This window comes from Colobus angolensis, unplaced genomic scaffold (genome assembly GCF_000951035.1).
Source record: "Colobus angolensis palliatus isolate OR3802 unplaced genomic scaffold, Cang.pa_1.0 Scaffold106, whole genome shotgun sequence".
NCBI classification, from domain to species: domain Eukaryota; kingdom Metazoa; phylum Chordata; class Mammalia; order Primates; family Cercopithecidae; genus Colobus; species Colobus angolensis.
Window position 1 is genome coordinate 4477280 of NW_012111586.1, and position 19677 is coordinate 4496956.

At 52.7% G+C, this 19677-nt stretch overlaps 2 protein-coding genes across 7 annotated transcripts in view; one reads left to right on the forward strand and one right to left on the reverse strand.

The window, feature by feature from the left end:
* TSPAN1 (tetraspanin 1) overlaps nucleotides 1-7827 on the forward strand; it is an 11001-nt gene extending 3174 nt beyond the window's left edge. Inside the window, exons 2-9 of one of the 2 annotated variants that reach the window (XM_011946703.1) lie at nucleotides 2304-2435; nucleotides 2880-2944; nucleotides 6059-6265; nucleotides 6462-6536; nucleotides 6653-6751; nucleotides 6828-6980; nucleotides 7088-7171; nucleotides 7352-7827. In XM_011946703.1, coding sequence (XP_011802093.1) covers nucleotides 2888-2944; nucleotides 6059-6265; nucleotides 6462-6536; nucleotides 6653-6751; nucleotides 6828-6980; nucleotides 7088-7171; nucleotides 7352-7399 — 723 coding nt within the window. In that variant the 5' untranslated portion in view covers nucleotides 2304-2435; nucleotides 2880-2887 and the 3' untranslated portion in view covers nucleotides 7400-7827. Of the gene's footprint in view, nucleotides 1-2303; nucleotides 2436-2879; nucleotides 2945-6058; nucleotides 6266-6461; nucleotides 6537-6652; nucleotides 6752-6827; nucleotides 6981-7087; nucleotides 7172-7351 lie in introns of those variants that run through there. The other variant, XM_011946712.1, reaches the window with a different exon arrangement.
* A 2201-nt stretch (nucleotides 7828-10028) lies between these two features.
* The window catches only part of POMGNT1 (protein O-linked mannose N-acetylglucosaminyltransferase 1 (beta 1,2-)), a 34823-nt gene continuing 25174 nt past the window's right edge, over nucleotides 10029-19677 (reverse strand). For 2 of the 5 annotated variants that reach the window (XM_011946672.1, XM_011946663.1), the window contains 22 exons: nucleotides 19142-19311; nucleotides 18412-18526; nucleotides 18173-18291; nucleotides 17145-17210; nucleotides 16941-17054; nucleotides 15960-16077; nucleotides 15669-15767; nucleotides 15389-15516; nucleotides 14971-15041; nucleotides 14661-14736; nucleotides 14404-14487; nucleotides 14273-14314; nucleotides 13998-14056; nucleotides 13618-13690; nucleotides 13408-13536; nucleotides 13198-13323; nucleotides 11817-11881; nucleotides 11570-11614; nucleotides 11202-11337; nucleotides 10832-10915; nucleotides 10590-10705; nucleotides 10029-10328 (listed from right to left, as the gene is read on the reverse strand). In XM_011946672.1, the coding sequence (XP_011802062.1) occupies nucleotides 10067-10328; nucleotides 10590-10705; nucleotides 10832-10915; nucleotides 11202-11337; nucleotides 11570-11614; nucleotides 11817-11881; nucleotides 13198-13323; nucleotides 13408-13536; nucleotides 13618-13690; nucleotides 13998-14056; nucleotides 14273-14314; nucleotides 14404-14487; nucleotides 14661-14736; nucleotides 14971-15041; nucleotides 15389-15516; nucleotides 15669-15767; nucleotides 15960-16077; nucleotides 16941-17054; nucleotides 17145-17210; nucleotides 18173-18291; nucleotides 18412-18526; nucleotides 19142-19261 (2247 nt within the window). In that variant the 5' untranslated portion in view covers nucleotides 19262-19311 and the 3' untranslated portion in view covers nucleotides 10029-10066. Of the gene's footprint in view, nucleotides 10706-10805; nucleotides 10916-11201; nucleotides 11338-11569; nucleotides 11615-11816; nucleotides 11882-13197; nucleotides 13324-13407; nucleotides 13537-13617; nucleotides 13691-13997; nucleotides 14057-14272; nucleotides 14315-14403; nucleotides 14488-14660; nucleotides 14737-14970; nucleotides 15042-15388; nucleotides 15517-15668; nucleotides 15768-15959; nucleotides 16078-16940; nucleotides 17055-17144; nucleotides 17211-18172; nucleotides 18292-18411; nucleotides 18527-18776; nucleotides 18933-19141; nucleotides 19339-19677 lie in introns of those variants that run through there. The other 3 variants (XM_011946655.1, XM_011946689.1, XM_011946682.1) reach the window with 3 other exon arrangements.

The window sequence follows — 19677 nt, forward strand, 5'->3', positions numbered from 1 at the left end:
CTCCCACTCCTCAGTCCCTTCTTCCTTTCCCTGTTACTCTGCTCCTCAAAGGCCCCCTTCCCAGCTTCACCCTCCTTTCTGTTCCTGCAGTACTCGTCTATAAGCTTGTGATATGGATTGTGCCACTGGATTCCAGCCTGGGCAACAGAGTGAGACCCTGTCAAAAAAAAAAAAAAATAGACTTTCTCCTTCTCCTCCCACTCCTCAGTCCCTTCTTCCTTTCCCTGTTACTCTGCTCCTCAAAGGCCCCCTTCCCAGCTTCACCCTCCTTTCTGTTCCTGCAGTACTCTGTAGGACCCTTAGTACCACCCTTACAAACCTCATCTTTCCCCCATCCCCTTCTCCAGCCTCTACTCTTGCCATCCTCAGGCTTAGAATATGACCTTGCTTCCATCAGCTTCTAGCAACTGTAACTACAAACCCACCTGCCCCTGCTCCTCCTCTTCCCTTGCTCTTTATGGAAACCATCCTTGCCTGCCTCCTTAGAGATTCCGTCAGTGTAGAGAGTCTGCTTGGTGGTTAAGATGTAGACTCTGGTGCCAGACTAACTGGGATTGAATCCTGGCTCTGCCACTTACAACCTGTGTGATCATGGCAAGTACCTGACCCTTTGGTGCTTCTGTTTCCCCATATTTAAAAATGGAGATAAGAAAGTCTATCTCATGAGATGGTTGTGAAGAGGAAAAAAAGCCTTAATATATGCAAGACATTTAAAATATGATCAGTATTATTAGTGTAGTCTGTAATACTATTAGCCCCTCTCTCTTCTGTCTCTTCAGCTGCCTCCTTCCACTGTAAAAACAAAACAAACTTAGAAATCCACTTCCTCAGCTGGGCACAGTGGCTGATGCCTGTAATCCCATCACTTTAGGAGGCTGAGGTAAGAGGATCAATTGGGCCCAGTTCAAGACCAGCCTGGGCAGCATAGCAAGACCTAGTCTGTTTAAAAAAAAAAAAAATCTCTGGATGTTGTGGCAAATACCTGTAGTCCCGGCTACTTGGGAGGCTGAGGATCACTGGAGCTCAGGAGGTTAAGGCTGCAATGAGCCGTGATGGTGCCACTACACTCCAACCTGAGCAACAGAGCAAGACTCTGTCTCAAAAAAAAAAAAAAAAATTCAATTTCCTCCATCTCATAGCCCCACTGCCTGTGCCTCTCTCCACTTTGACCTTCTTGCTCTGTGCTCATTCCCCACTGTTCCTTCCTTCCAGAGCAGGAAGAAAGTCTCACTTGAAAAGCCCATACCTATTGTTACACAGAAGACCAGCAAACAGAAGTTTAAAACCAAGTCTAAGAAAAGTCCCCAGGGTCACACAGTTCATAAGCGACGGAGCCAGGATTCCAGTGCCTGGTCTGAAGGACCCGGAAGTCAGTACTTTTCCCCGCACCTCTGCATCAGGAGTGCTGGAGCAGGAAGCCATCAGGCAGCCCCACTAGGGATGATAAAGATGAGATCACAGAGCCTTGGAACCAGGGGTGGCTCCTTCATGGGACCATGGTGCCACCTACTGGCAGAAAGGGAAGGGGTGCACACAGAGATCTAAGAGAAGACTGGGAAGGGGAAAAATAAAAAGATGGGGAGGGAGAGGAGATGCAAAGATAAAGGGAGGGGAAAATGGGGAATGTGAGGTTTTATGGAGCGAAGAGGATTAGGAACTATTTGCTACTCGGAGGAGACAGCAGAAGCTGCCAAATCTCGGTCATTTCCTTGAAAGTGAGAGAGGGAGTGTGTGTGTGTGTGTGTGTGTGTGTGTTTGTGTGTGTGTGTATGACAGAGAGAGAGAGAGATACGTAAGTACATACGTCAGATATTATTCTGTTGTTTGTTAGTTGCTGGGAGTCAGTCCACAAAGAGTTTAGTGTGCGTGTGTGCGCATGCACCCACACACGCACACTCAAGTGCATTCAGGAATACTAGTACATGTTTATGTATGTAACTGGGTGCTTGCTGTGTGAACATATGGATGGCAGCATGGGCAGATGCGTGTGCATGTGAGCATGAGCACAGAGGGTACGTATGAGTGTATCAGCAGGTGCAGGGTAAGAAGCACATTGCACTGTTGTGGTGGAGGGCACACAGACATTCTGGGGAGTCACTTACCCCAGCCCTGGGCTGCTTCTTGAGATCAGGAGGGCCGTTGCCCAGGGCTGGTGTTGCCAGGCGGAGGCCTGCTGAGGCGGTGGTTGTGGGGATCGGTCTCCAGGCAGCAGGGGGCAGCAGGGGCAAGTTGAGGCTAACTGGCCATGGGTGGGGCCAGCAGGCGGGCAGAAGGAGGCTTTAAAGCGCCTACCCTTCCTGCAGGTGAGCAGTGGTGTGTGAGAGCCAGGCGTCCCTCTGCCTGACCACTCAGTGGCAACTCCCTGGAGCTGTTCTGTCCTTTGTGAGCCTCAGCAGTTCCCTCTTTCAGAACTCGCTGCTAAGAGCCCTGAACAGGTAATGGGATAGGGATAGAGATTATCCTGTGAAGAAATATCAATCTGGAAACAGGTTTGGGGAGCTGGAGGGGCTCTACTGAGGGTTCTGAGAGGGTCTGGGGTTAGTGTGGGGAGGAGCACAGGATATACAGGTACCAGGAAAGGGCATGGAGTGACCTTCAGCATGGGAGTCAGGCTGGGTGTGCAGGTGGAGGAACCTGGGGTGTTAGGATCTCAGAGTGTCAGGTGTGGGTGGAGGTCCTGGGTAGTATAGAGGGGTAAGGGTGTTAGGATAGAAACTGGGAAAAGGTCCGTGGTGTCAGACCAGGTACGGGAGAAGCTTGGTGAGATATGGGTTCAGGATCCTGGGGTCTGGCATATCTGGCTGAATATCTGAAACCAGGGCCAGCCCAGGTGGAGCCAGGGGAAACAAGGCCCCAACTCGCACATGTCTGCTTCCCAGGAGCCACGATGCAGTGCTTCAGCTTCATTAAGACCATAATGATCCTCTTCAATTTGCTCATCTTTGTAAGTATGGACGTTGTGGACTCTTCAGGGCTGCCCACAGAGCAGGTCACAAGCTGAGCAGAGACTAAGCTGGGGAATGGGAGACTGCTATGCCCAGGCTTTGTCCTGCAAGTGTCCCCATATGAGTGGGATGCAGAGGTCTCCCCAAATGCTGCTGATTCCTAGTCCCAGCAGCAGCCAGGTTGCCATACAGGGGTGTGTACGAAAAAGGGGATGGAGAAGCTCAGGGCAACCCCTCTCTCCCACAAAGCTTTAGCCCAGGCTTCAGGCAGGGCAGAGTAAGCTACCAGGAATGATTCTCCCCCCTTTATAGGCACTGGGGGCCCAGAAAGTAGAAGGGCTCCACCCAAGTTCACCTAGCACAGAAGGAAATTCAGTACAGAGGAAATTCTTCTGTATGATGGGGAGCTGAAAGGTGGGAAGGCCTACATCTCATCAGAGCAAAGGGTCTATCTCAAGCAGCCCTTATTCATTTGACAAACATTCATTGTCTAGGATACCATGATGGGTGCTGGGGTGGCAGGTAAGCAAAGCCTTTCTCTGCCCTGAAGGAGCTCAGCTCCAATAAGCCAGATAGGCAGATGATAATAACACAGTGTGTTTGGGCTTAGGACAGAGGTTATAGGAGCCTGAACTCGGCCTGGTTGGAGAATACTTCCTGGAGGAAATAGCTGAAGCTGGGAAATTGCGCTTGGTGGGGGAGTTGTAAAGCTTGCATAAAGGGCCAGAAGTAATGAAACTCGATATCGTTCAGAAAACCAGAAACAGATTACAAAGGGCATGTTTGAGAAGCTGAGCCATGAGGCATAAATCCTGGAGATGGTGGTGGAGATAGGGAGAAACGGACAAAGTGGACAAAGGACAAAACTCTAGGATGATGGCTGAGGGGTAGAAGAAGGGGCAAGGGAGACAGAGGTCTTGGAGATGACTCCCATATCTCTGGCATGAGTAACCCAGATGGCAGGGGGTGGGGCCCCGTTTGTGGGAGGGGATGTCCCACTGGCAGCCGTGTACCCAGTGGAGGTGCAGCTCAGATTGGAGCTGGCCATGGGTATTTGAAAATCATGTGCACACAGGTAGCCACTGAAGCCATGGGAGTGGATGAGAACACTTGGAAAGTGAACTCTGGGAAACCCAATTTATTAGGGATAAGCAAAACAAAAACAAAAACAAAAACAAAAACAACAAAATAAAACCCCTGTGAAGGAGATGGAGAAGGAGCAGTGGGAGGGGAGAGGAAAACAAGGAGAGCAAGCTATCAGAGAGGTCAAAGAGAATATGGCCCATGAAATGTTCACTGGATTTAGCACAGTATGTCACCAGAGACCCGAGCCACATTAGAGTAGGTTAGCCTAAGTAAAAGTGAGGAAGTGGGCTGGGTGCTCACGACTGTAATCCCAGCACTCTGGGAAGCTGAGGTGGGCAGATTAGTTGAGCTCAGGAGTTTGAGACCAGCCTGGCCAATATGGTGAAACCCCGTCTCTACTAAAAATACAAAAATGTGGTGGTGCATGCCTGTAATCCCAGCTACTCGGGAGGCTAAGGAAGGACAATCACTTGAACCCAGGAGATGGAGGTTGCAGTGAGCCAAGATCACACCACTGTACTCCAGTCTGGGCGGCAGAGTTTATATATATATTGATTAGTTTAGAAGCATGGGTAGATTCTCTAGTTCTGATGTGGTCTGTGCCTTGGGCTTCCTTTGGCTGCAGGGAACTTGTTTTGTTTTTGTTTTTTTTTGCTGCTGTTGTTGTTGTTGTTTGTTTCTTTGAGACAGGATCTTGCTCTGTTACCCAGGCTGGAGTGCAGTGGCATGATTCTGGCTTACTGCAGCCTCAACCTCCTGGGCTCAAGGGATTCTCCTACCTCACTCAGCCTCCTGAGTATCTAGGACTACAGGAGTGTGCCACCATACTCAGCTAATTTTAAAAAAAAAAGTTTTTGTAGAGGCGGTCTCACTATGTTGCCCAGGCTTGTCTCGAACTCCTGGGCTCAAGTGATTCTCCCACTTCGGCCTCCCAAAGTGCTGGGATTACAGGCATGAGCCACTGTGCCAGTCCTGAACTAGTCTTTATCCATGTATCTGGAGGAGGCAATAGGATTCCAGGGATTTGGACAGCAGAGGCTCTGCCCTGAGAGGGTTAAAGGCAAATCCGGTTTGATTTCTGGCCTCTCTTACCCAGACCTTGCCAGGCTGGGCAGAGCAGGATAGGGCAGACCTCCAGCTCCTTGAAATTTGACCCTGCAGGCTAGAAGTCCAGCTTTCTGTCCTTGGGCAAACATGCCTGGAATCCAGCCACAATCTGCCACCTCACTTCCCGTTCTAGTCTCACTTTCCTGGCAAGTGAGGACTAGGCACCAAGGCTGATTCATCCACTGAAGCCCTGAGCTGGGAGGCTTTGCTCTAAGATGTGTGGCAACTGCACAGGGCCCTCCTCAATCTGGGCCTCAGGATTCCGGCTGAGGTTTGGAGTTGAGTTAGACAGCCTTTAAGAGAAACTCTGGCTGTATTCCCACTAGTGCCTCACTTTCCTCTTGTGAGGCAAGGAGGCCTTGTCTGGATGAGGCCTGAAGTTGGATTCTAGAGGGGAGCCAAATGGGGCCTCAGATGGGTGAACCTTCTCAAACTCCTCCCTCTCCAAGGTTGCCAGCAGGTGGAACCTCAGCCCTGCCTCTATTACTATGGTGACCGTTGAGCCTGTTCTTCTACCGCCCCATCTCCACCTATCAAAGGACAGAGATGTTCTAGGCACCCATCACCCAGAAAGGAAATAGGAGGCTGGGACCTCATCTGCCTATTTTCAATCCTAGCTATGTGGCAGGACCCTGGCAGCAGTAAGGGAAAGGTTTGCCCCTCCCCCTCCCCTGCAGATATTTCTAGAACCCCTGATCACCTTTATATCTGCCCAAGTGTGCAGCCTGATCCTAGCTATGCACATCCCAGCTCCCATTTTTCTGGCTCTAGAGGATGTTCCCCTCCTTACAGGATGAGGTTTTAGACTCCCTAGTCAATAAAGAGGGAAGTTTCTCGGCTCCCATCCTTCTTACTCAACTGTGTGGTAGTAAGCTACTTGTCAGCACTGTTTAAGGCCTGCCTGACCTCTCTCTCCCCAGCTGTGTGGTGCGGCCCTGTTGGCAGTGGGCATCTGGGTGTCAATCGATGGGGCATCCTTTCTGAAGATCTTCGGGCCGCTGTCGTCCAGTGCCATGCAGTTTGTCAACGTGGGCTACTTCCTCATCGCAGCCGGCGCTGTGGTCTTTGCTCTTGGTTTCCTGGGCTGCTATGGTGCTCAGACTGAGAGCAAGTGTGCTCTCATGACGGTGTGTCAAACCCAGCTCCACAGGCCCATGACCAAGAGTCCCCTTGCCCTTGACACCAGGCCCTGGGGTTCCCAAACCCTGCTTTGGACTCCCCTAGGCTAAGGCCTCTGTCTCATTTTTCCGGGGGGTGGATTAGGGCAAGGAGGGCTCGAGGGACTGTCTCTCCCTAAAATCCAGATCCCTGTTCCCCACTCAGTTCTTCTTCATCCTCCTCCTCATCTTCATTGCTGAGGTTGCAGCTGCTGTGGTCGCCTTGGTGTACACCACAATGGTGAGACACTGGGATGGAGGAAGGGAAGAAAATTGGGCAAAACCCTGGGAGTGGGCTGTGGCCTGTGAATGGCCACCTTCTGTACCAACCCCTAAACACTGGCCTGCCTCACCCAGGCTGAGCACTTCCTGACGTTGCTGGTAGTGCCTGCCATCAAGAAAGACTATGGTTCCCAGAAAGACTTCACTCAAGTGTGGAACACCACCATGACAGAGGTAAGGTTGGCTGGGGGAGGTTTTGGGGTGGAGAGGAAGAAGCAAGGCCCCACCTCCACCCTCATCCTGTCTCCAGCTCAAGTGCTGTGGCTTCACCAACTACACGGATTTTGAGGACTCACCCTACGTCAGAGAGAACAATGCCTTTCCCCCATTCTGTTGCAATAACGTCACCAACACAGCCAATGAAACCTGCACCAAGGAAAAGGCTGATGAGCAGAAAGTAGAGGTGTGGGCTGGCACGAGTGGGTGGGGAGTTTTCATGGCCTCAGAGTGGCAAACAGGGATGGGAGTAGGGCAGCTGCCAACTATAAATGCTCTTCTCTCTTCCTGAAGGGTTGTTTCCAACAGCTTTTGTATGACATCCGAACTAATGCAGTCACCGTGGGCGGTGTGGCAGCTGGAATTGGGGGCCTCGAGGTAAGCAGATGAGGAGGCTGGGACTGGGATATGGGCATGAGACCAGGGCTGCTCAACCCATCTGAGGCCTCTCCAATTAGGAGGAAACAGACCTACTTGGGCCTCAGGTAGGGTGTCTGTGGGACAGGCTTCAGGATCCCTATCATATCCCCTCATCTCTCCCTGTTCCTCCCTCTCCAGCTGGCTGCCATGATTGTGTCCATGTATCTGTACTGCAATCTACAATAAGTACACTTCTGCCTCTGCCACTACTGCTGCCACATGGGAACTGTGAAGAGGCACCCTGGCAAGAAGCAGTGATGGGGGAAGTGTCAGGATCTAACAATGTCACTTGGGCCAGAGTGGACCTGCCCTTTCTGCTCCAGACTTGGGGCTAGATAGGGACCACTCCTTTTAGGCGGTGCCTGACTTTCCTTTCATTGGCAGGTGGGTGGGTGGGGGGCATTCCACAGCCTCTAAGGTAGCCAGTTCTGTTGCCCATTCCCCCAGTCTATTAAACCCTTGAAACGCCCCCTAGGCCTAGTGGTGATCCCAGTGCTCTACTGGGGGATGAGAGAAAAGCATTTTATAGCCTGGGCATAAGTGAAATCAGCAGAGCCTCTGGACGGATATGTAGAAAGCACTTCAAAATGCATAAACCAGTTACAATGTTGCCAGTTGGACTCTTCATGTATCCTTGGGGAGAGGGGCCTAAACTGGCCTCAGATTCCTGTGGAGCTGCCAACTCAGAAGGCCCTGGAAAGGAGGGAAGTAGGGTGGGGTTGGGGGTCAGAAGTGGTTATTTCTCCCCTTCATTTGGGTTCCAGGCCTGGGAGGGAACCTAAGAGGAATGGCTGAGAGGGCATGAAGAAGTAGAGCTGGGTTAGGCCAGTCTGCCTCCTTATAACAGGGAGAACTTTGGACTGAAACTACTCTCTCCTGGGTGGGGGCACTGGACTGGAAAGCTATGAAAATAACAAGCTTGTGCCGAATTCTTACCAGGTCAATGGGAAAGGGTCACTCCTTAGGTGCTGGGAAGCCCTTCAGGAGCCCCCTTCCTAGGGTCCAGGCTGCCTACCCTTCCCACTTAGGCAAAACCCCACATCTGTCCCTGCTTCTGGGATCTCAGCAAGAACCTCATGTTTTATTTTCTGCTGGCCTACCTGGTGTTCTTCAGACTTCTTTTTTTTTGAGAGAGAGTTTCGCTCTTGTTGCCCAGGCTGGAGTGCAATGGTGTGATCTCGGCTCACTGCAGCCTCTGCCTCTGGGTTCAAGCAGTTCTCCTGCCTCAGCCTCCTGAGTAGCTGGGATTACAGGCACCCGTCACCAAGCCTAATTTTTTGTAATTTTAGTAGATATGGGGTTTCGCCATGTTGGCCAGGCTGGTCTCCAACTCCTGACCTCAGGTGATCCACCTGCCTCCATGAAGAACTCAGCCTAGATTTGGGTCCAGAACTGCAGCACCTGGTGTAGTCCTGGCTGATATGGTACTAGTTCCACTTGAAGCAGCAGCTGGCCAGAATGTCTCTGATATAGACCTGATCACTGTTGAGCCAGGAGTGAGAGGCCTGAGGGAGGCTATGGTGAGAGGGTAGTGTCTGCTACCAAGCAAAGCCCAGCCTGACAAACCAGTCCCCCTCCTTGTTTCCCTTTGAACCCTGTAACTCTCTTCCTGAGCTTTTCCAGGACAGCCCAGAACCACCACCCTTTTGCTGAGCCCAGAAAGGAAGACGGACCTGGCCAGAACCAGTGCCTTAGAGCTGGTCTGTGAGGGGCAGACCAGGAGACTGCCAGGGTGCGGGACAGGGAGAGGAGCTAGCCTGCCTTACCCTTCACCACCATACTGTGCCTCTCACACACTTCCCCTCCACCAGGTGCCTCTGTGGAGGCTGCACGGGATTTGTTTGCCCAGGGCGGGCCTCCACCTCATCATGGGCTAATTGCTGCTCAACCTGGCTGCTGTGCCACCTCAAGCACTATCTCCAGCACCAGCAAACAACGAAGGCGTCAGGGTGGCGAGATATGTCCAAGCCACACACCACCCATGCTGTCGCCAAGCCGGACTCCAGGCACCTGTGAAAGAGGCAGGGCAGAGAGCAGGCAGGAGGGCTGGAGTTCCAGCCGGAGTACTGTACTTGTACAGAGGCAGGCAGACCCTTTCTGAAGAGGTGGTCTACACTCACCCTCCTGACATTAGGCCCTTCAGAGACCCCTTAAATGTCCTCTTCCCTGCTGTGGGCTTTCTCATTCACTGCCTCTGGACAATCCCATCCATTTTCTGGTGCCTCTATGACTAACTTGGATCTTCCTAACCTCTTTGGGTTACTGGCTATGTGAGAATCTGATGAAGACCATGACCCATTTCTTCACAAAAATGCCCGGATAGAGAATTCTGAATGGCAAAGTGCTCTAAGGGTCATAGACACCCTTGCTCCTACATCTCCATCTGCCCGTCTCTTGAATGATGCCTGCCCAGTCCTGTCCCATCCACTTCCTTCCCACCCCAACTATGCACACCTGCTCTCCCATTTCCTCTTGCAACTCCCAAGTATCCCTTTTTGTTCTCTCCTGCTCCATCTCTGGGGCAGGTGGACAGCCCAGGCAAGATAAGCAGGAACGAGGCTGGTGGTTAAACGGTGGGGAAGAGGTGGGGTGGCTGCTCCAAGCCTCAAGTAGGGCGGGGCTAAAGTCAGGCTGTCCTAGCGTAGAATTGGGGAAAAACCTTGGAGTTTGGCATCCCCTGGTGGCCAAATGGCCCCAAACGGAAGATAAACTCTGTGGTGGGCAGTAAGGAAAACTCACCATCCAACACAAGTATTCTCTCCACCACTTCCCTCCAGCACCCCCCTGACCCACAAAATCACAATCACAAGACACATCCCCAGAGGGTTTCTCCTTTTTTAATCAATGACCAACTTATCCAGCTTTGGAAATCTGGACAAAGAGGATGCTGAGAGGAGGCCTGGTCCAGTGTCTAAGGGTGTCTGAGTGAGTCTGTGTCAGCATGTGGGCCCCATCTGGGCCTGTCCATGGGTTGGGCACAGCAGTTTCCTGAGTAAAAGCCAGCCCCACCCTCAGGGCAGCATTCCAGCCCAAAAAGAAATCCAGGCCCTCCAGGTTCGGCCTGTTTTCAAGGCCCTCAGGACAGTCAATAAATAGGTTAGATTCTGAGCCAGGCCTGGAAAGTGAGGGTATTCAAAAGGCAGGATGAGCTGCTAGGGATCGCAATGATTCCCAGGTACTCTCCTGCCCTTCTCCAACAAGGAAGTAAATAAATAGACCTTTAACTCAGGAACAGGGTGTTGGAGCAGGGGAACCCTCCCCTTGGAGTTAGTAATTAAGTCTCATGTTAAAAACAAGGTAGCCCCAGCCCCTACCAGCATCTACAAAATCCTACAGGATGGAGGGAAGGGCTAGCCTGCCTGGGGGTACACAGTACCCAGCCCCACGGGGTCCTGGAGGAGGTCTCATGTCTGTTCTGCAGCTCCTGGGGCTCCCTCCTCCTTTGGGGGTGGCTCCAAGAAAATTGGGGTGACTGAGGGTGGCTTCTTCACTCTGGGAAAATAATACAAGGAAGTATAGGGAAGAAGCCATTAGCTATGTCCCTGGATCTCACTAGGCCTCTTGTTTCCCAGGGCAGAAAAGAGTCACTCACGAGTAGGGGGAAGCCGGGACCCCCACCACCAGGAAGCGGTTCTTCTTCCGAAACAATCTCCATAGGCCCCGGTGGTTGCCACGCACATCCAGGTCCCAGATATGGAGGCACTGGTGAGGGTGGGATGGGGACAGAGACATGGGTCAGAGAGCTGTGGGGAGGGGTCACTGAAGACCCTTTGGCTCAGCCCCTGCCCCTCCTCAGAAACCACCTCAATTTGCAAGAGATAGCATCTTTTGGAATATGAATTTGGACAAGGAGGTTGGAAGAGGGGTTCTAAGAGTATAAAGAGGAGGTTCTGAGGTTGAAGATTCCAGAGCAAAGGCTCCCTGGATCTTGGGGCAGTACATGTGTGAGGGGCAGGGGTTCTCCAGGGTGGGCATGGTATTGGAGCACCTTGGCAAGCTGGGTCCAGGTGGTGAAGTCATCATCTTTCTCCATTCGAATAAAGGCCACGTAGGTGTGGCCCTCTGTGTCTGGCAGGAAAGAGTCTTCACAAGGGTTCTTGCTGTGGTCCAGAACCTCAGCCTCACTGCAGTGGGGGGTGGGAGAATATGGCCAAGATAGGGCCCACTTCATGGGTGTGTCCCACAGGACCCTGAACTTGGTTGAATGCTCTGATGTTGCCACCTTGAAGTTCTTAATAATGTTTGAGATAAGGGCCCTGATTTTCATTTTGTACAGAACCCTGTAAATTATGGGGCCAACATCCCCAGTATTTGACTCTTTGCTCCCTGCTACACCCCAATTGTCTTAGGCCATACCTGAGCAGCCTGTGAACTTCCACTTCATAAGCTTCTTTTTTCAGACTGAAGAGGAGGGAGAAATGGGTCAGGGGAGTGGGCAGGCCCTCAGGTCCCATGGGTAGCACTGAGCAGGGCAAGGGGTCACATGGGAATCTGTAGCAGCAGGGCTGGAGTAAACACACAGGCCCGGGATTGGAAGGGACTTTCAGGGATTGGCCTCCAAATCTCCTAGATATCCACCCCTTGCCCTGCTGCCAGCCCCAACCTGTCCACATTCCTGAGCTGGACACCTGGAACCGTGTTGAACTTGTGCTTCTTGAAGTAGGCCTCCTGGAGTGGGTATGAGAGTAAAAATCAGCACCTCACATTGTCTGGCCCACACCCACTTGCTGACCAGCCACACATCTATTAGACACACAAATGAAGTCCTAGACCTGTATAGAGCCCTCTGATTTCCCCTGTCTTCTCCATCCTCTTTGCAGCATCCGCAGCAAGCTCTTACTAGCTTTAATTTGGCCTCTACCATTGCTGGAGAGCTCATGCTGTCACGGCAGCTCACGTTACTGCACTACAGACCCATGAACTAGTAGTCCCTGTCTCTTGTAGTTCTCCCTGGGCCTGCTGTTCTAGAGCCACAGATGTCAGGAACAGGCCCTGCAGGAGGTGCTGGGCAAAGGGACGGGCTGCGCTGGGAAGGAGAAAACTACTTTGACTCTTGTACTGAGACTGACCTGAGGGAAGTGCCTGCCGCTCTCTGGGAGAGGAATGGGGCTCCTGTATCAGTCAGCCTCTGCGGGGCCTCTGGCTTCTAGGAGGTTCAAGTTGGACGCTAGCTATTCCTTTGGGCTGGGCTGGCTCAAGGCCTCCCTTGCTGTAACTGGGGAATGGTCCTCTGAATGCAGCCAGGTGGGGTGGGGGTACCTAGGGACTTCCCTGTTCTCCTCAGGCTAAAGCATGGGCTCCAGCACTTGCCAGAACAGGAAAGGGCAGAGATTGCAGGGGTGGACCAGTACTTAAGAGGCAGAAATGCTCTCCCCAGACACTCATAGTCTAGTGCTAAGAATAGTAAAAATAAAAATAATACCAGCTGACCCTTATATATGTTTATAATTCAAAGCATTTTACATATATTGACTCATTTAAACCTCAAAATATCGTAACCCAGTGAGGTAGTAGTATTTTATCCTTTTTTTTTCTTTTGAGACAGAGTCTCGCTCTGTCGCCCAGGCTGGAGTGCAATGGTGTGATCTCAGCTCACTGCAAGCTTCGCCTCCCGGGTTCACGCCATTCTCCTGCCTCAGCCTCCCAAGTAGCTGGGACTACAGGTGCCCATCACCACGCCTGGCTAATTTTTTTGTATTTTTAGTAGAGACGGGGTTTCACCATGTTAGGCAGGATGGTCTCGATCTTCTGATCTTGTGATCCGCCTGCCTCGGCCTCCCAAAGTGCTGGGATTACAGGCGTGAGCCACTGCGCCCAGCCCTTTATCCTCATTTTTCAGATAAAGAAACTGAGGCAAAAATAGGATAGCTCTTTCCCCAAGTTTACATGGCTAGAAAGTAGCAAAGCTAAGGTTGCTTCAGAGTCCATGTTCTTGTTCTTGACTGTCATGCCACACTGTGCCCTGCTCCCTGCCTCCCACTCACATGAAAGTAGCCGTTCATGTTGAGGCCGACGATGCCAAAGTGGTAGGATCGGGAAACGTCAGGGATGATGCACTCCCGACCCCGGCGTTGTTCAGGCATCCGCATCCACATGTCCCAATCCCAGAGCTGGCAGACATGGACCACGATGAAGGTTAAGATGTTTCCACTTGGTAGGGGACTCCAGCCCCCTCACCCTACCCTGACAGTTACCTTTTCCGGTGTGGGCCACTTGGGCTCAAGCTCCTCCTTATACAAGGACCTCCTGAGCACCCAGCCCAGACCAGGCATGGTCTCCACACGGTACAGTAGTGCTGGGTCCTCAGCGGTGTGTTCATACCCCTGGGGATAGGGGGCCATAGTGGGAGGTATTAGCTGAGGCCTCATAAACTCGCCTGCTAAACCCTGGCCATTCCAGCCTACCTGGTCATTCCAAGCAGAGATGCAGTACAGGCTGTCATCCTCCTCCAGCAGGTGGATGGATTGGCTCAGGAAACTGAGAGAGGCGGGGTCAAAGAGTTCAGGGAGGGGCAAGGATAAACCTAGTCACACAGAGATGCTGGAAGAGCTGGAGCTGGGTCTCAGGAGCACCTCCTTCCTGGAGTACCTCCTTTCCCCAAATCCCCACTGTCTCCTTTCATCCACTCTACCTTCAACAGCAGCCCCATCACCTGCCATCCTACCTTTCCCCAGGCTTTGCCCCCACTTGTGAGCTCAGGTCCTCCGGAAAGCTCTCTAGGACGCCTCACTGACTTTCCCTGCAGACCGAGGGACCTCACCTGAAACCTAGAGACTCCTCTCACCTGAAAAAATCCACAGCGATGTCCAGGTCCTCTTCCAGAACCACAGCAAACTTGGCCTCCTGGAAGAGGAATGGGACATCATGGTCCCAAGGGGGGTCTCTCCATCCTGTGATCTCCTTTGCCCCCAACCCTATTCTTGCAGGCAGCATTACCCCCATTTTCCAGATGTGAAGGATGAGGCCCAGTGAGGGGAAGAGTTTGCCATATTAACAGGCCCAGACCTTATGCCCATGTTTCCCCCTCCCAGGCCCAAGAGTTGTATCCTTAGTACTCACCGGAAACAGGTTGAAAGTGGCAGTGAGGCTGGCCTTGTAGTGCTGGGAGTCGGGTGGGAATAGGGCACATGAGCTTTAGGGTAGAAGGCAGAGCCAGGCATCTGCCCCATCCCCCCTTGCCTACGCAGTACCTGAGACACGCGGGCATTCTTGATGCTGATGGGAGTATGCTGGATGCCCCTCAGACCAAACAGTGCCACCACATCCATGGGTTCCTGGGGGCACGGCCACTGCTCACCATGTGAGGTCACTTTCCCCCTGCCCACCTCTGCAATCTAAGGCCTTCACATTTCACAGCCTTGCCTGGGCAGTCCCCCTTGCCCGTCTCTGGCAATCACTGCTGCTCCGTGTTGTGCTCCACCCAAGGCACCCCCTAAGCCCTGCTCACCTCATAGTAGCCGTCGATGAAAACTGTTATCATCTGAGGAGACACCCCCTGGGCTGAAAGCAGAGAGCGCAGCATCCTGGGGAGCCCAGGGATAGGTTAGGGTCTCTTCGTCACCCCCCAACTCAGGCTCCCCTGTGTTTACAGCTGGGCCGAGATTCCCCATGCTTACCCACAGAGGTGAATGGGTCTAGAATCTATTGCTTTTGTGCCCACCTCAAGAGTTCCTCCTGGAGGTAGATGACCTGAGTACCCTCCCACTTGCTAAGCACCCTCCTGTTCAGTGCTGGGGATAGCCCATTCCCAGGCTCACCTATACAGGTAATTGGGTCGGTTCCCTGCAATGACAGCCACAGGCACCTTGAGGACCTTGTTGTCTGGGAGCTGTGGGAGAAACAGCGTTTAGCTCTTGCCTTATTCCTCCTTCAAACTGGGATCCCCACCTAGGGAAGAGTTCTCAGGTGAGGGTATGTGCAGACTGGAGTAGACAGGGAAGGGACAGAGGATCTTCCCTGTTCTGGGCTCTCCACACACTCAGCCCAACTCCAACGCTGAGCTTTGCTCACATGGCCTGCCCCTTCACCCCAGGCCTGTCTTTCAGAGTGCAGTGTAAATCCTGCCCCTGGTTCTCTCCCAGGCTCGGGCAGGGAAAGCCCAACCTAGATCATTCCTGGGGCCCCCTTGCTGAGCTGGGAAGGAGTCCAAACCTCACTGTCTAAGGCTTCACTCACCGGGTCAGGGCTGAACTCGATGGGTGTGGGGTCCTTGCAGCTGCATACACTTCCATAGCCCTCAACTTTGCTGCAGAAGCGCCGGCGGCGACGGTTCAGCTCTGTGTCTGCCCAGTGGCACTCTGCCTCTGAGAAAAGCCTGTGGTTGTCATGGAGGCATGGGGCCAGCGCGGTTGGAAGAGCCCCAGGCAAACAATCAAAGGAATCAAGCTCCACAGAGAGGATCCAAATGCCCACCCCCAGCCCAGGCCCTGCCCCATCCATGCTCTACTAACTCCACCTTCTGCTGAGCTCAACGGCACATCTGTCTTCAGCAGGACTGGGTCCCCCCAGGAGGAGAGAGCAGGTGACTTAGAATGTTTCTCCCCAAGGACAGGACCTGGCAGGAGGCAGGAATGAGGGCCATGGGGGCCCAGACACCAGTTTGGGGGCTTTTTCCCATCTCCCTGCCTACTTTGATCCAACCCACTGCTACTGGTTCCTATTTGTTCCCCACCCCACCCCATCTCCTGGGGTTCTGCTCCTCCCAGGCCCTTGATACTACAGAGTGGATGGCCTCTGGTGCCGGCACCTCCTTTTCGTCCCACGAAGGCCCATGTGTCCCTCCAGCCCAGGGCAGGTCCAGCCTGGCTGCCCAGGCTCCTCAGCAGAGCCTTGGCTGTGTCCTTGAGGTGGAAGGAACCCTCGTCCTGGGAGACCAGAGAAGGTAGTTAGCCTGACTGGCATGGTTCCAGGAGACCTGGCCTCACAAAGCACCAACTATGTAGCAACCTTTTACTTAAATCAGCTCATTACATTATCTCAATAACCTTCTATAGTTTCTCTCTTTCACAGATAAAAAATAATAACTGAAGGCTTAGAGAGATCCTGAGTCATCTAAGGTCATCCAGCTAATAAGTCCTTTCCACAAACCCACACGATCTGCACCTCTGTCTTCCGCCACTGCCTGCCTTCTTTTCCCACCACTCTCCTACTCTCCTCCCTTATTCTGCTCCACCTCGACTGGCATCTTTTTTGTTCCTCAAACATGCCATGTACCTTCCCACTCTAGGGGCTTTGCACTTGCCATTCTTTCCACCGGGAATGCTCTTCCTCCAGATACTCACCTGGCTCACTCCTCAATTCCCCAGCTTTCTGCTCACATATCATCTCCTTGCAGGGGACTTCCCTTTCTAAAATGTCCCCTCCCCCACATCACTCTGTATCCCCTGCTTTATTTTCTTCTGTATATAAGTTATCATTTACTAGCATTATCCACATTTACTTGGCTGTTTTTTGTCGACCTCCCACTGCTGGAATGTAAGCTCCATGAGGGTGGGGACTCTGTCTTGTTTCCCATTGTATCTTCAGCACCCAGAGCAGTACCTAGCATACAGTTGTTGTTCAATAACTATTTGCTGAATTAATAAAAATGTTAAGGCTAAGACTGGAACCTGAGTGACCTTCCTTCAGAGAATCTTCCCACTATGTTATATGAGGGGCAGAGAAGCCGGGGCTAGGAGCAGGGTTGGAGCTAGGGAATAGGGGTCAGGGCCAGGACAGAATAACTGACCTTGACAGTGCAGATGAGCACTCGGCCGGGCGCTACCATGTTGAGGAACAGCACCATGGCCTCATCCTCATGAGGTGAGTACGTGTCAAACACACGTTTTGCCATCACGTGGCCCTGGCAGGGGATACACTTCTGGTGAGTTGGTGTCATCAGCAAGAAGAGCCCAGCTCCAGTCCTCTGGGTCACCCACCCCTAGAACCTCACCGTGGCCTGGTTGAGGACAATGACATGGATGCCCCGGCCTTGCTCCCGGGCCTCATCCTCCAGCACCTACACAGTGGCAGAGACAAAGTCCAACTTTTCACTCTGGCATTCAATGTGTCTCTGTCTTAGGGGTACTTAAAACACCAGTTGCTTGAAACATCACCTCCTGCCTATGCTTCTGTTCACACAGTTCTTTTCCAACTCAGCTTGAAGGCCACATCTTCCAGAAAGCCTCTATAGCACTCCCATCAGAAGAGATCACGTCTTTTTTTTTTTTTTTGAGACGGAGTCTCGCTCCGTTGCCCAGGCTGGAGTGCAGTGGCCGGATCTCAGCTCACTGCAAGCTCCGCCTCCCGGGTTCACGCCATTCTCCTGCCTCAGCCTCCCGAGTAGCTGGGACTACAGGCGCCCGCCACCTCGCCCGGCTAGTTTTTTGTATTTTTTAGTAGAGACGGGGTTTCACCATGTTAGCCAGGATGGTCTCGATCTCCTGACCTCGTGATCCACCCGTCTTGGCCTCCCAAAGTGCTGGGATTACAGGCTTGAGACACCGCGCCCGGCCGAGATCACGTCTTTTTACAACCCTCCCCTCCATGACTTTCATGGCTCTTAGAGCCTTTGCTGTCTATGCTTCATCCTGGAGATATCACAATCCTTCACCACACTGAACCCCTCAAGGTAGGGCCAGGTCTGATTACTTTCAGGTCCCCAGTGCCCAGCACAAGGCTGAAGCCAAAGAAAGGACCAGGGGATGGTTATAAAATAAATCAATGAATTGACTGCCTACCATTATGAATGATTACTTTTGAGATCCCACTACATACAAGAAACTTCACAAACTGTTCATTGAATCCTGACAAGTAGAAATCATTAGTCCTAGTCTATAGATAAGGAATTGAGGACTCCAAAGTCACACAGCTAGAAATTGGCAGAGTTGCAGTTCCCACTCAGGCAGTACACCCTGCCACTAGAGGACCATGCCCTCTAGCAGAATGGAGTGACTGTACACCAGACCCTGGCCCACTGACCGTGGTGCCATCCACTGCCACATAGACTTTGCTGCGACTTGAATACACCTCTACGTCCAGGACCCGCCGGGGACCGCTGCCTCTGCGCCGTGGGGGCTCCAGGCGGCCTAGGACCTCATCTGTGGGGTACAACAGGTCATGGAGATAGTCTCTCCAGCAGAGTCTCACCCCTTAGGGTCTGCCTGCCACTCTAGCTGTGAGATCCAAGGCCCCCTATCCCATCCTTAGCCTGGCCCTACCATAGTCTTGCTCTGGCTCTGGGTCTTCATTGGCTTCGCTGATGGCTCGCCGAGTGTCCAGGATCAACTTGATATTGACAATGACAGTCACCAGCAGGAAAACCACGGCCCCTGTCTGAGGGGAGGGGTAGGGATGATTAAGAGGAGCCCCTCCTTTGGATCCTAGAGGGTCTTTCTGAAAGGAGGGCCCTGGCTGCAGTGAAGACATCCAGAGAACCTGGGTCCTGTCTCTTCCTGTCTGCCTAGCTCTACTCCCCTGACCAGGGCCTAGTTTCACAGCCACCTTCCCCAGGGAACCTCCCCTGACACTTTCCCCTCCATTAGGGCCCTCCCTACCCAGTGCTCCTGTATTCTTCTATTGAGACCTTGATTTCCTTGGTCCCTTCCATTGTTGGTTTCTAGAGATGGAGCCAGGCCCAGGGACCCAAGCTGGGGATCAGACCTGGGTCCTGGCCCTAACTGCCTCACAGGGGTGTGCCTCTGGGCAAAGCCATCCTGATCAGACTTCAGGCTTCTGTCAGAAGCTTAGAAGTTGTGCTTGGGTTCCGATTCCAGAACTTTGGGTTCAAACCATTACCTATACGGACGTGACACATAGAGGTCTCCCCTCTAGGAACCTGCTGCCCCTTTCCAACTGGGGCTGGCCAATGTGGGTCCCAGTGCCTGATTTAGGTGGGGAGGAGGCTGGGAGGAAGCCCTTGGTTGGGGACGGTTTGGGACATCTCTATACCTGACAGAATCTCCGCAGGGCCCGCTGGTTTGTCAGTTTATACTTCCAGGTAAGGTACCAGCTCCGCTTCTTCCGAGCCCCAAAGGGCTTGATGAGGGGGCTGGGCTTCCAGTCGTCCATGCCGGATTGGCGGGTCACCAATGTCCTGGCCAGCCCATGGCTTCAGGAATCTGACGGGACCAGAGGGCCACATGGGGTAAGATGCTCTTCCCAAAGTCTGATGCCTTCTGGGGAGATGAGGGAGAACCTCCCAGCAACTCTTCCCTGCAAGCACCCATACTGTGTGACATGGGGAAAGTGGCTCAACTTCTCTGGGCTGGCAGGAAACCCTTCAGTGGGGTTGGATCACCTGGAAATTCCCTGAGACTGGAGTAACTCTCTGAATCAAGGCTATCCAGGGGTATAGGCCAAATAATCGGCTCAAAGTTCATTAGCACCTACAAGGACCAAGCTCCAGGCCTTCCCAAGCATGTGGTGGGCAAAGAGCGACCTCTCCTGCCCCAGTCTTCAACCCTCGTCCCATCCTATCTGCCCCA